Raw genomic sequence first — 15499 nt, forward strand, 5'->3', positions numbered from 1 at the left:
CCCCTCAAGAAATGGGAGATGAAAATATAGAGATGAGTGGGGAAATGATGGATCCAGCAAATGATGAAATAGTGGCTGTCATTGGATGCCCTAAATGATGATGAGTTGCAAAAGGCCATTGATTTGTACCCAGATGACATTAAGCTGAATCCTCGCTTGGCCATTCTGTGTGCCAGGAAAGCCAGTGTCTTCATTAAATTACAGATGCCAAACACTGCCATCCAAGACTGTGACAGAGCTATGGAAATAAATCCTGACTCAGCTCAGCATTACAAGTGGCATGGGAAAGCCCAGACTTCTGGGCCATTGAAAAGAAGCAGCACGTGACCTTGCCCTTGCTTGTAAACTGGACTATGATGAAGATGCTAGTGCGATGCTGAGAGAAGATCAGTGAGGGCCAGAAAATTGCCAAACATCAGAGAAGGTATGAGTGAAAAAGTGGAGAGTGAAAACACGAAGAGCGAGAGATCAAAGAAAGAATAGAAAGTAGGGTTGAGAAGGCTTGGGAAGAACACGAGAGAACCTGGAGAGAGGAAGAAGCTAGATGACAGAAGCTCAAACTGGCTCTTTTCTAGGTGCTTTCCTGGGGGCAAGCCTGGAATGGCAGGAATGCCTGGGCTCAGTGAAGTTCATAGTGATCCAAAGGTTCTTACAGCCATGCAGGATCCAGAAGCTCCGGTGGCCTTCCAGGATATGGCCCAGAATCCAGCAAATATGTCAGATATCAGAGCAACCCAAAGGTTATGAATCTCCTCGGTAAATTGTCAAATTTGGAGGTCAAGCATAATGCCTTTCTGACAAGTAAAACCCTTGCTGAAGGAAAAGCAACTTAGATCACCTCATGGGCGTCACAGTAGTACAGACCTGTGTACTGACCCCGTGGAGCTGGGGTGCTATGAAGATGGTCTCTACCCCTCTGCCCCACATGCAACCAAAACATTTTATAGTGGTTTGCCACTGGGTATTCATTCAGGTGGGGTTTTCCTAGTAGCAATTACTAGGAATCCCTACTAGGAATTTTACGCCTTAAACATATTTAAAAACAAGTTTTAAAAGGATATGTTAATTCCTAACAACAACAACAAAAAGACAGAAACATAGTTGTTAACAACTGCTGATAATTTGTTTACTGCTTCTGCATTGAATATATATTGCCTTTCAAGTTAAAAAAAAAAAATCAATGAAATACACCTAGCTTTGGAGGAAAAAATGAAAAGTGCCAGTAATGGTTTCTATGAGTCTGTAGTATAGTTTATACACCCCTTCATTCTGTTTTCTTCCAGGAGTTCCTAATGGGACTTGTATTGCCCTCTGAGGAAACAATTGAAGGCAGTTTTGTTTGTTACCAGTGATTTCAGATGTGTAGGGTAGATGGGGGCCAGTCAAGAATGCTAAATTTAACTGCATGCAGCTCCACACAAGATACATTTTTTTCATGCAAAACGGTAGGACCAGCACCTGCGATAAGGAAGTATGGCATCTCCTAGAATACTTTGGGAGGTGTAGTTTCTGTTCAAAGTATTTTATATTTATAGGTTAGTAAAACTACAGAATTATACACAGTTAATTTGTGACTCAGCAAGACCTTTAAGTTGGATACTTTTTTTTTTTTAATTAAAAAAAAATTTTTTTTTTTAATTTTAGGACATGTTCCAGGGATCCAACACAGGCTATTGCCAACAGATTGAAAGAAATGTATGAAATATATTCTCAGCATTCCCAGCCAGATGAGGATTTCAGTAATTCAACTAAAGGTACAGCTTAATATTGTCTGTATTGTTCATTTTTGAAGTTTAACTACAGGGTCCTTTCTTGGTAACTAAATCAGAAAGATGAAGAAAAGATTTATGACTTTAGATTGAGGTCTGAGATATGGATATCCAATTTTTTTTTGTCAACCAAGTAGTTTCTGGGCCTTTCTCCATAAGAGAAATTTTAGACTGGTTGGACTTCTGGTACTTTGTTTGCAAAATCTTTAGTTTCACTTGTCGACTAGATACTATTAAATATAGAAGTATAGTGATTCTTTAAAATACTAAGAATAAGTTCAGAAGATATAACTGTTTCATGCTCAGACCTGTTCTAGAAGTTGTTTGATGTTATGAATTAGAACCAAGTATGAGTAGAATAGCAAACCAATTGTATACCTCCTAGCATACAGCTGTTCAATTCAAACTTACAAAAAAAAAAATATGACTCTTAATGGAATGCTATTACAGTTTTCTCAGTGCAAATTTCATTTCATAATTTTAGAAAATTTTGAGCGTTAGTATGGTTACCATGAAGAAAATTAAGAAATCTTAGGAATGATGGGAACAGCAGGTGTAAGAAGTGCATGTATATGAAGTAATTGGTTGGTTTCTATATTTTATTTCGTGGGCAGGGGATGGGATAAACTCTCACTTTCTACAATAATTTCTTAGCATGTGACTGTTTCTTTTATTATTTATGCAGAAATTGCCAGCAAACATTTTCGTTTTGCAGAAATGCTCTACTATAAAGTATTAGAATCAGTTATTGAGCAGGAACAGAAAAGACTGGGAGACATGGATTTATCTGTGAGTAAATGACCAGTGTGTTGATCAGCACAATAAAATTTAATTCCCTTTTGGCCCTACCCATACAGAACCCAAACTAAACAAAACAAAGACAAAACCATGGCTCTGAGGGAGTGATTGGCACCTAAGGAAACTTGTGTTCTGAGTCTCCTTACCCCACTTAGTGTTTCTCAGTGCAGCAGGCCATATGCTGTAACTCATGGTTTCTATGGGCCGTAAGACTGTAGTCAAGGATTAAAACATTCAGGAGCTTCTGGGTGGCTCAGTCAGTTAAGCGTCCCGACTATTGATTTTGGCTCAGCTCATGATCTCACAGTTCGTGGGTTTGAATGCTGTGTTAACCTCTGGGCTGACAGTGGGGAGCCTGCTTGGGATTCATTCTCTCTCTCTCTCTCTCTCTCTCTCTCTCTCTCTCTCTCTCTGCCCCTATTCCCCAGTAAATAAATAAATATTTTAAAAAAAGGATTGAAACATTCAGACTTAACCTGAATTGAGTTTTTAGAATACAGGAACTTATTAACCTGTATACTCTCCTGACAAGCCTTGTGTAGCAAGAGTAAGTTGAGTGTTGACTCGATAGGACTTTAGCATCAACATTCAACCAGTGCTCTTTGATGAAGGTGATTACTTTTTGTAGATTTTACTAGCCAAATATAAATTGATTTTGAAATAAGTGGTATTTACTTAAATGACATCAATAAAAATTTTTAAAAACTTTTTTTTTCCATAAAGTATTTATTTATTTTGAGGGAGAGAGAGCAGAAGGGGCAGAGAGAGAGTAAGAGAGAGAATCCCAGGCAGGCTCTGCATTATCAGTGCAGAGCCTGAGGCAGGGCTCCATCTCACAAACCTTGAGATCATGACCTGAACCAACATCAAGAGTTGGACACTCAACTGACTGAGCCACCCAGGTGCCCTAAAAACTATTTTTTAAAGTAACATTTTAGGAAAATTTTAAAATTGATAATTGTTCTGATTTCTTGTAACTATTTACATTCCTTTTTTATATGTAAAATTATGACTGTTGGAATTTAAAAGTTGTTAATGACAGAGTTTTAAACTTTGAAATATACAGAAGGGTGTATAAAACATAGCTGCAGTTTAGGGGGTGATAATAATTATTGGATACATGTATACTCACTTAAGAAACTTATTAAAACAACTTTTTTATTTGAAAATATACATAACATTTAACATTTTAAGCATTTTTAAATGTATAATTCAACAGCATTAAGTACATTCATGGTGTTATGCAACCCTTACCACTAGCCATCTTTAAAACTTTTTCATTATTCCAAACTGGAAGTCTGTACCCATTAAACAGTGACTCCCCATTCACTTCTCTCTCCAGCTCCTGGTAATCTCTACTTTGTCTCCATGAATTTACCTATTCTAGGTATAATCATACAATATTTATTCTTTTGTGTCTCATTTATTTTACTTGGCATCATGTTTTCAAGGTTCATCCATGTTTTAATATGTGTCAGAACTTTATTCCTTTTTAAGACTAAATAATATTCAGAATATTATCCATAATATTCAGTAGTATTGTCTGCCTTTTGTCAAGTTGTAGGAGTTCTTTATATAGTCTGGATATTAATCCCTTATCAGATACACGATTTGCAAATATTTTCTCCCGTTCTGTGGGTTGTGTTTTTACTTCATTGATGGTGTCCTTTGATACAAAAAAGGTTTTAATATTCTTAAAAATGTTTATTTTTGAGAGAGCGAGTGAGTGTGCACAGCAGGGGAGTGGTAGAGAGAGAGAGGGAGACACAGAATCTGAAGCAGGTTCCAGGCTCCATGCTGTTAGCACAGAGCCCAACATGGGGCTCGAGCTCATGAACCATGAGATCATGATCTGAGCTGAGGTTGGATGCTCAACCAATTGAACCACACAGTCACCCCCAAAAGATTTTAATTTTGATGAAGGCCAGTTTATCTGTTTTTTTCTCCTGTTACCTCTGTTTTTGGTGTCTAAATAACTTTTTAATTCAAAAATAGTAAATGTTTATGTATAGGGTTGGAAAATTAATAAGCAAAAACAAAAAGGAAAATGTGATTATGTGTCCTGAGATAAACGTGTTGACTTTTGGTCCATGACGATCTAGCCAGTCACCTCCCTTCCTTCTAGCTGTCCTTTTATGAGAGTGGCCTCTCACTATAAATACTGTTTTGTAACATCTTTCCATATTATTATTCCTCTAAGCAGCAGAGTATATGTATATTTTTATTAGGGATGTAATTTTTTATTACCTGTATTTTACAATATGTAAGATTTTTAAAAGTTCATATACATTCTTTTAATACTTGTTTTTGCTAAAACATGGTCTTATTTATAAAGTTAAGAAACGTTTTATAAGGAAGTTAAGCACATACCTCTCACTAACTCAAAAAATGACATGCTTTGGTATTTTTATTTAACTTGACTGGGGAAGAAATGTCTTGTTAGAGTAGGCTTATGTTTCTAAATGTTAATAACTTTGTTTTGTAGGGCATTCTGGAACAAGATGCATTCCATAGATCGCTTTTGGCCTGCTGCCTTGAGGTCGTCACTTTTTCTTATAAGCCTCCTGGGAATTTTCCATTTATTACTGAAATATTTGATGTGCCACTTTATCATTTTTATAAGGTATTTAAAAAAATCTGACACTTATGAGGAAATTATAGATGAGATGAACTTCCTGTTGTTCAGCAGCTAATTCATTTTGCTACCTACGTACATTTCTTCTCTTTTCTTTTTTTTTTTTTTTTTTTTCAATTTTTTGAGAGGGAGTTTGAGCAGGGGAGAGCGGTAGAGGGAGAGAGAGAGAGAGAGAGAGAGAGAGAGGGAGAATCTTAAGTAGGTTCCATGCTCAGCATGGAGCCTGACCCAGGGCTCAATCCCACAATCCTGGGACCATGACCTGAGCTAAACTAAAGTCAAGAGTGCAGCGCTCAACTGACTGAGCCATTCAGGCACTCCTTTCTCTTCTCTTTTTAATTACATATTTAGTAAGTTCTGCTCTATTTGGAGAGAAGAAATAGAACAGTCTTAAGAGCTATTTAAATTCTTTTAAGATGGTATGAAGACTTGTTTTTGGGCAAAACCTTCATTTGATTCTTCCTTTTATCTGATAAAGGCTTTTAGAACGCTTTCATTTTATTAGCTAAGTAGCCTTCAAAAAAAGTGGCAAACATATCAGTAGCTGATCTTATATAGCAACCTTTTTCATTTTATGGAAATAACAATGAAAGTGTCCTTCAGAAGAAGATAAAAATTATCATTCACATGTTATATAGAGGTGCAGAGTGATAGCATTGATTTGGTAGTTGTTTCTGTCTTGATACTGATTCAGTATATGAATTTATCTTAATTCTTTCTAATGTAGTAGTCAAAATCAGCTTTTATAATGGTATGGATTGAATGTTTAGAGTTTTTATTTGGTTATTTTTTTAAGTAATCTCTACCACTCAATGTGGGGCTCGAACTCATAACCCTGAGATCAAGAGTCAGATGGTCTACGACTGAGCCAGCCAGACAGCCCTAGAGTTTTTAAACATGAAGTTTTGAGAGTAGTATTTTTCAACTTCAATAAATAGGCATCTTTTTTCTTAGAAAATTGTTTAAAATATACTGTTATACCAAAGATTTTATATAATTCCCGCATGCATTTTATATAATAATTATTTATAAAGACAGTGAAAGGAAGACCAGCTATTTCAAAATAGTACTATTCTTTAGGCTTCGAATTTTGATGAATTAATGTATCTATAAACATGTATAAAGCAGCATCTGAATACATGTGTCCATTTTACTTCACACTTAAAACAAGTTTGTGGTGAAAAAAATTATTAAACCAGAACATTTTTTGTTATTTCAGGTGATAGAAGTATTCATTAGAGCGGAAGATGGTCTTTGTAGAGAGGTGGTAAAACACCTTAATCAGATTGAAGAACAGATCTTGGATCATTTGGCATGGAAACCAGAGTCTCCACTCTGGGACAGAATTAGAGACAACGAAAACAGGGTTCCGACTTGCGAAGAGGTTTGTGAAAATACCTTCGCATCTTTCTAGAAGAAAAGTATATCAGTATCTAGTCTATTTATATTCCTGTTTCACCGAGAGCAATTAAACTTAATGTCTTTCTTATTTATGGGAAGTGGGAGGGTGGCATTTAGGTTTGATATGGTATAGTCACCCCTGTATCTAAGAAGAAACCTCTAAAGCTATGACTCAGAAATAATTTGTGATTGTGCCAAGGTTTCAGTGACAGAGTAAGAATGCAGTATTCTCTCTTAATTTTCTGTACATTACAGTGATTGATATTCTAATTCTCTAAATTGGTAATGAAGATGGATTCGTATTTAGTATTGTTATTAGTTTTGAATTTTTTAAGCCTGCCAGAATTTTTGTCCACTTCAGTATGAAAATGAAAAAGACAACTGATTTTATTTAGGTTGAATAACTGATGAGCCAAGTTTTCTTTTGCCTCAGATTGTTACTGTATTCTAATTAAAATGCTTTTTTGAATAATGATATTCTGTGCATATAATTCTTTATAGGTTATGCCACCTCAGAACCTGGAAAGAGCAGATGATATTTGTATCACTGGCTCTCCTTTGACTCCCAGAAGGGTGAGTGAAGTTCGTGCTGATACTGGAGGACTTGGAAGAAGTAAGTTTAAAATACTAGGGGAGAGGGGTGCCTGGGTGGCTCAGTTGGTCGGTTCAGGTCATGATCTCACAGCTCTGTGAGTTCAAGCCCCACATCGGACTCTGTGCTGACGACTTGGAGCCTGGAGCCTGCTTCGGATTCTGTGTCTCCCTTTCTCTCTGCCCCTAACCCACTTGCATTCTGTCTCTGTCTCTCTCAAAAATAAATGCTAAAAAAAACTTTAAAAATAAAAATAAAATAAAATACTAGGGGGGAGCATTTGGGAGCCTCATATCTGGGAATTGAAATTCTGTAAAACTACAAGTGAAGTTAATAGGGTTTATATAGAAGATAATATTCTGTGCATTATAGTACCACATGGATCACTTAAAAGTTAATGCTCTTGGGGCGCCTGGGTGGCGCAGTCGGTTAGGTGTCCGGCTTCAGCCAGGTCACGATCTCGCGGTCCGTGAGTTCGAGCCCCGCGTCAGGCTCTGGGCTGATGGCTCAGAGCCTGGAGCCTGTTTCTGATTCTGTGTCTCCCTCTCTCTCTGCCCCTCCCCAATTCATGCTCTGTCTCTCTCTGTCCCAAAAATAAATAAAAACGTTGAAAAAAAAAAATTAAAAAAAAAAAAAAAAAAAGTTAATGCTCTTGAAGAATATTTAGGAACACAGTAAGATGCATGAAATAATGAATGGCTTTACAAAGAGAATACAGTATATTAATGTGATTACTGTATTTTAAGTGTGTGTTTATATATAAGCATACAAAAGGGCTGAAACGGAAAAACCAAACTATTAAGAATGATTATTATTGGATGATAGAATTCCAGGTGCTTTCTGTAAATTTTTTAAGATGAATATGTATTACTTTCAAAATCAGAAGAAACAGCAAAGCTTCTTAAAGATAGAGCTGTATGGTGCAATTAGGTGTAGGCAAGCCAGTGAGTTAAAAGTACTGAATGGCCCGAGTGTGTTCAGCTTTGACTCTTGTCAGTTGAGCTGTGCTACACTGGTTAATACGACAGCAGTGCTGGCCCAAGAAGTACAGAAAAGAGAAGTTTTGCTATTCATAAGGTTGTCTTTAGGCAGCTTTTTTGGTTTTTAAGTAACTTCTTCGCCCATTGTGAGGCTTGAACTCACAACCCCAAGATCAAGATTGCATGCTCTACTAACCAAGCCACTCAGGCTGCCCCACCAGGAAGTCCTTTGTAATATCTTCCAGGTGCAAGCTTTAAACTTATGTTCAGAGAGTTCTAAATCCTTGGATGCCATTAGAAGGATATTATTGTTTCTAGGTCAACCTTTTAATATAATTGATAAGAAGAAAGATCAGTTTTAAAATTAGACATCATTGGGTGCCTGGCTGGCTCAGTCGGTTAAGCATCTGACTTTAGCTCAGGTCATGATCTCATGGTTCATGAGTTCAGGCCCCATTAGAGCTCTGCACTGACAGGAGCCTGCTTGGGATTCTCTCTCTCCCTCTCTCTCTGCCCCTCCCCCATTTGCTCACATTCTCCCTCTCTCTCTCTCTCTCTCTCTCTCTCAAGATAAATAAGCTTTAACAGAAAAATAATAAAGAATAAAATCAGGAATCACTTTATATCAGTGCATACTCAATAAATAAGGATGATCTCTATGAAAGTTTCCTCGTTTTTTGGAAGAGGAATCATAATGGCTTAACTGTTTTTCTGCTTCCCTGATCTATGGGTTAGGACTTGCCTTTAAACTTCATTTTCTTTATACTTACCACTTCTCCATTTTCGTGACGTTTCTTAATACTTTACAAGATAATGATCATAATGCATTCCTTCCAACTGCACTTTGTTCCAAATACAAATCTGGTAAGTTTGTTCGCTTCTGTGCCATTAGAAATTGAAATGTTAAGCTATGGTCTGTCAGGACTGCTCCTGTCACTCCCCTTATGGCACTCCCTACAATATATTTTTAAATTTAAAAACCCACTGATGTGCAGATTTTATAGCCAGACATGGAAGAGGGTGGGATTGCTGCATAAACATTAAGCCACTAGTGTGAATATTTAACAACAGACTGAGCCATAATAGTTCAAGTTTGTTTCTATTTGGGATGATGAAGCTTCAGAAAGAGACAGTGGTGATGGTTGCACAACATTGTGAATGTAATTAATGCCACTGAATTGTATACTTAAAATGGTTAAAATGGCAAATTATACATTATATATATTTCTGTTAAAAATGAATTAACATAATATACCAAAAACCATTGAATTGTACAGTTTAAGTGATTAAAATGTATGTGAATTACATCTCATTCAAGTTTTAAAAATAAACTAAGCTTGAGTCCAACTCACATATATCTGTTCTTGCTGAAGAACATTATTGAGTCCTAGTAATTTTCTATATGTGGAAAAACACAAAGATGAAAATTTATAAAACTGGGGGAAATGCTCCCAGATGATACCACAGTAATATCAAGTCCATCATGTCCCCTTATCGAGTAGTGGCTTCACAGTGAAATCACAGTGCACTTGAGTGGCAGGTAAACATTGAATATAGTCAAAAGTATCCTAGGAAAATAGAGTAATTCTTTAAACTGCCCCTAAATCATCAAGGCCCTCTAGCAGTGGAGGGCAAAGTTTGGTTCGATGCAGCAGAAGGTGGAATGTAGGAGGGAGCACTGTGGAACAAATAGAGAATTCCTGTGTTTAAATTTTGTTCTTAATAGTGTTCGGTTGAACTTTCCTTAGTTGAACAGAGCTATGATATGACCCCTGTGATGTTTGTTTATGAAGTATTTCAAACACTGATTAGTTTTGAACATAACAGGTTGGATGTATGTCAGATCTCAGTTTCCTTGAGTTAAACCGTTTGATTTTTTTTTTTTTGACTCTAGGCATGACATCTCCAGCCACATTATATGACAGATATAGCTCCCCAACAGCCAGCTCCACCAGAAGGCGGTTATTTGTCGAGAATGATAGCCCCTCTGATGGAGGGACACCTGGGCGCATTCCCCCACAGCCCCTAGTCAATGCTGTCCCTGTGCAGAATGTATCGGGGGAGGCTGTTTCTGTCACTCCAGTTCCTGGGCAGACTTTGGTCACCATGGCAACAGCTACTGTCACAGCCAACAATGGACAAACAGTGACCATTCCTGTACAAGGTGAGGAAGGCAGAGTTGGATGTTGAGTTCTTTGTCGGTGGCCTTTATTGGAAAGTTACCTGAGACTTGGCTGGAATGACCATATGAGATAAGAGTGGAGAGGGGAAGGAGGTTGGGAGGGGAGAAATTGGAAACCCGTGCCTGGAGAACCTTTCATCATCATCATTTTCTTCCTAACAAATTATAGGTATTGCGAATGAAAATGGAGGGATAACATTCTTCCCAGTCCAGGTCAATGTTGGAGGGCAGGCCCAAGCTGTGACTGGCTCCATCCAGCCCCTTAGTGCTCAGGCTCTGACTGGAAGTTTGAGCTCTCCACAGGTGACAGGAACAACTTTGCAAGTCCCTGGTCAGGTGGCCATTCAGCAGATCTCCCCAGGTGGACACCAGCAGAAACAAGGCCCACCTTTAACTGGCAACAGTATTAGGCCCAGGAAGACCAGCTCTTTATCGCTTTTCTTTAGAAAGGTAATTTTTCATGTACCCTTCCCAGGGCAGAGCTTAGTAAACAGAAGTGTTAGGTAAACAAAGTTTGAAATGTTTTTGTTTATCTACCAGGTGTACCACTTGGCAGGTGTCCGCCTTCGGGATCTTTGTGCTAAACTGGATATTTCAGATGAACTGAGGAAAAAAATCTGGACCTGTTTTGAGTTCTCCATAATTCAGTGTCCTGAGCTTATGATGGACAGACATCTGGACCAGTTGTTAATGTGTGCTATTTATGTGATGGCAAAGGTGAGTACCATTTGGAGTATAAGAGGGAAAAGTAAAGAAGCTACTTCCTTACTCTCAGAACACTTTTAACAGTTTTATTGGGATAGAATTCACCTACCATATATTCACTCATTTAAAATGTACAGCTCAGTGGTTTTTAGTATATTTACAGAAATGCGCAACCATCCCTACAAAATATTCTATTGTATGAATATATGATATTTTGTTTATCCATCAATGGCCACCTGGGTGTTTGCACTTTTTGGCTATTTGAATAATGCTGCTGTGAACATTTGTGTACAAGTTTTTGCATGGACACGTTTTTCATTTCTCTTTGGTATATACCTAAGAGTGGATTGCTGGGTACATACTGTGTTTAACCATTTGAAGAACTGCCAGACTGTTTTTCCAGAGTCACTGCACCATTTTATATTCCCACCTGCAGTATGCAAACATCCTGATTTCTCTACATTTTTGTCAACACTTTTTGTTATCAGACTTTGTTTTTCAAAATAACTTATTGAGGTGAAATTGACATAATGTAAATTAGCCGTTTTTAAATGAACAGTTCAGTAGCATTTAGTACTTTCCCAGTATTGTACACTCAACCTTTATCTTGTTCCAAAACATTTCTATCCCTGCAGAATAAAACTGCTTTTTTTATTAAGTAGGTTCTCTCTATTCCCCATCCCCCTAGCTCCTGGCTACTTACCTAGCTCCCTAGCTACTTTCTGTCTGTGACTGTTGTACAATATTTGTCTTTTTGTGACTTCATCTGTGTCATCGCATGAGTTGTAACTTCCTTCCTTTTTAAGGCTGCACAATATCCCATCATATGGACATACCACATTTTGTATATCCACTCATCCATTGATGGCCCCTTGGGTAGCTTCCACTTTTTAGCTGTCACTCCTGTGGACATGAGGGTACGAATATCTCTTCGAGTTTTTGGTTTCATTCTTTTGTGTATATGCCCAAGAGGGGAATTGCTGGGTCATATGGTAATTTTGTGTTTAATTTTTTGAGAAACTTGCCATATTTTACACAAGAGCTGTATAATTTTACATTCCCACCAGCAGTGCAGGAGAATTCTAGTTTCTCTACATCCTTACCAACTTATTTTCTATTTTTTATTATAGTCATCCCAGTGAGTATTGATTGATATATTATAGTGGTTTTGATATGCATTTCCCTAATGACTGATGATGTTGAGTGTCTTTTATTGTGCTTTATTGATCGTTATTTGAGTTTTTAATTCTGGCCATCCCAGTCAGTCATTCGCTTACTGGTCATTTGTGTATCTTCTTTGGTGAAATACCAGTTTAAATCCTTTGCCTATCTTTGAATTGGGTCGTTTGCTTTTTGTTTGTGGTTGAGCTGTAGGAGTTCTTTATATATTCTGGATGCAAATGTCTTGTCAGATATTTGCAAATATTTTCACTCATCTGTGTTTTTTTTTCACTTGATAGTGTTATTTAAAGCATAATTTTAATTTTTTTTTTTAATTTTTTTTTTTTTAACGTTTATTTATTTTTTTTGAGGCAGGGAGAGACAGCATGAACGGGGGAGGGTCAGAGAGAGAGGGAGACATGGAATCTGAAACAGGCTCCAGGCTCCGAGCTGTCAGCACAGAGCCCGACGCGGGGCTCGCACTCACAGAGTGCGAGATCGTGACCTGAGCCGAAGTCGGCCGCTTAACCGACTGAGCCACCCAGGCGCCCCATCATAATTTTAATTTTGATGAAGTCAGTTTATCTATTTTTTCTTTGTTGCTTATACTTTTGGTGTCCTACGAATACATTGCCAAATCCAAAGTCATGAATATTTATCTCTGTTTTCTTCTAAGAGTTTTATAGTTTTATCTCTTACATTTAAGTCTTTGATCCATTTCTAGTAATTTTTATATGTGGTATGAGGTAGGAGTCCAACTTTATTCTTTTGCATGGGGCTATCCAGTTGTTGTCCCAGTACTACTGTTGAAGAGAACATTCTTTCTCCACTGATATACTCAGCACCCTTGTCAAAAAAAAGTCAGATGACTGTAGACACATGGGTTTATTTCTGGACTCTTAATTCTATCCTTGATTACTATCTACTGTAGATCTCTCCCCCCGCCCCTCCCCCCTCGATTACTATTACTGTTAATTTGACCTAAGTTTTAAAATCAGGAAATGAGAGTCCTTCCTCTTATTTCTTCTTTTTCAGGTTTAGTTTGGCTAGTCTAAATCCCTTGACATTCTTTATGAATTTTAGAATCAGCTTGTCAATTCTGACTTCTTGTCTCAAAGAAGTCAGCTAGCATTCTGATAGGATTGTGTTGAATCTGTAAATCAATTTGGGGAGTATTGCCATCTTAACAAATTTTCACCGTCCATCTGTGAATATAGGTTATTTTGCCCTTTATTTAGATCATCTTTAATTTCTTTCAACAGTGTTTTACAGTTTTCATAGTATAACTTTTACACTTTTTTTGTTGACTTTATTCCTGTATGTTCTTTTTGATGCTATTACAAATGCAGATGTTTAAATTTGATGTGCTCATTGCAAGTATAGAGAAATACAGTTGATTTTTGTGTCCTGCAACCTTGCTGAACTCATTTATGAGTTCTAATTGATAGATTCCTTAGGATTTTCTATGTATAAGGTCATGTAATCTGCTTACAGAAAGAATTTTACTTGTCATTCATACTGCATGTCTTTTCTTTTTCTTTCCTAATTGTTCTGGCTAGAACCTCCAGTATAATGTTGAATCGAAGTGTTGAGAGCAGAAATTCTTTTGTTTCTCATCTTAGGAGGAAAGCATCTAGATTACACCATTAAATATGATAGTAGCTGTGATTTTGTTCATGACTGAAAAAACTTTATCAGGTTGAGGAAGTTCTGATATTTTTTTTAAGTGTTTTTATTGTGAAGCGTGTTGGAAATTGTCAGATACTTTTTCTGAATCTATTGAGAAGATTGTGTTTTTTTATTCTACTGGTATTTAGATATCAATATTAGATATAAATATTATAGATATAATTTGGGTATATTAAATATTTACTAATACTTAAATGTGTATTATATTTATTTTCATACATTACCAACCTTGCATTTCAGGGGTAAATACCACTTGGTCATGGCGTATAATTCTTTTTTTATGTTACTAGGTTCACTTTGCTGGTATTTTTGTTTAGGAGTTCTGTCCTATTTATTTAACAAAATATTTTTTAACATTTTTGAGAGACAGAGCGTATGTGGGGGAAGGGCAGAGAGCCAGAGAGAGGAAGGCAAGAATCTGAAGCAGGCTCCAGGCTCCATGCTATCAGCACAGAGCCTGACGCAGGGCTCAAACTCACGAACCGTGAGGTCATGGCCTGAGCTGAAGTTGAACACTTAACCAACTGAGCCGCCAGGAGCCCCAACATTTTTTTTTTTTAAGTTTGTTTTGAGAGAGACAGAAACAGCAGGAGTGGAAAAGGGACAGAGAGAGAGGGAGACAGAGAACCTCAAGCAGGCTCTGCACTGTTAGCACAGAGCCCAATGCAGGGCTCAAACTCATGAAATCGTGAGATCATGACCTGAGCCGAAACAAAGAGTCGGACAGGAAACTTAACTGACTGAGCCACCCAAGTGCCCCTGTCCTATTCATGAGAGATACAATGTTTTTTTGTCATGTTTTGTTATCAGGGAAATATTAGAGTCATATAATGCATAGGGAAGTTTTCCTTTTCTGTTTTTTTGGAAGAGTCTGTGAAGAATTGATATTAATTCTTCTTGAAATGTTGTATAGACTTCAGCAGTGAAGCCATGGGAGTGGGCCCATATTTTGCTCTGTGGGTGGTTTGTTGATGAATAATTCTTGTTATAAGTCTATTCAGATCATCTATTTCTTCTAGAATCAGTTTTTGCAGTATGTGTCTTCTTAGGAATCTGCCTATTTCATTCATGCTGTGTAATTTGTTGGCACACAGTTGTTCATAATATTCCCTTATAGTCCTTTTTATTCTTTGTCACTAGTAACTTGAATCTTCTTTCTGTTTATCTTGGTTTGTCTAGCTAAAAGTTTGTCAATTTTGTTGACTGTGTCAAAGAACCAGCTTTTGGTCTCATTTATTGATATATATTCAGATCTTTATTTCCTCCTTTCTGTTTGCTTTAGGCTTAGTTTTTATCTTTTTTCAGCGTCTTAAGATGGTTAGGTTATTGATTTAGTATCTTTATTAATGTAAGCATTAATTAAGCTGTAAGTTTCCCACTAAGCCTCCCTTTAGCTGCATCTCATTAGTTTTGGTATGTTATATCGTTTTCTAATTTCTCTTTTGGCTTAAGACATTGGTTATCTAGGTGTGTTCATTTATTTCAATCCTTTAAAATTTATCAAGGTTTGAGTTTTTTGTTTGTTTTTTGAGAGCATGAGCAGGGAGGGGCAGAGGGAGAGGGTGACAGAGAAATGTCAAGCAGGCT

General features: G+C 37.1%; 1 protein-coding gene across 7 annotated transcripts in view; it reads left to right on the top strand.

The window, feature by feature from the left end:
* RBL2 (RB transcriptional corepressor like 2) overlaps positions 1–15499 on the top strand; it is a 54410-nt gene that overhangs the window by 24286 nt on the left and 14625 nt on the right. For all 7 annotated transcript variants that reach the window (XR_006961862.1, XR_006961863.1, XM_047078409.1 and 4 more), the window contains 8 exons: positions 1645–1754; positions 2455–2558; positions 5053–5190; positions 6422–6586; positions 7105–7216; positions 10070–10339; positions 10527–10807; positions 10898–11074. Coding sequence is in view for 5 of the 7 variants with exons in the window: in XM_047078409.1 (XP_046934365.1) it covers positions 1645–1754; positions 2455–2558; positions 5053–5190; positions 6422–6586; positions 7105–7216; positions 10070–10339; positions 10527–10807; positions 10898–11074 (1357 nt within the window). In the remaining 2 variants the exon portion in view is untranslated. The remainder of the gene's footprint in view (positions 1–1644; positions 1755–2454; positions 2559–5052; positions 5191–6421; positions 6587–7104; positions 7217–10069; positions 10340–10526; positions 10808–10897; positions 11075–15499) is intronic.

The sequence above is a fragment of the Lynx rufus genome, unplaced genomic scaffold (assembly GCF_022079265.1).
Source record: "Lynx rufus isolate CCGP_SWC_20201006 ecotype Redwood Valley unplaced genomic scaffold, mLynRuf1.p SCAF_16, whole genome shotgun sequence".
NCBI classification, from domain to species: Eukaryota; Metazoa; Chordata; class Mammalia; order Carnivora; family Felidae; genus Lynx; species Lynx rufus.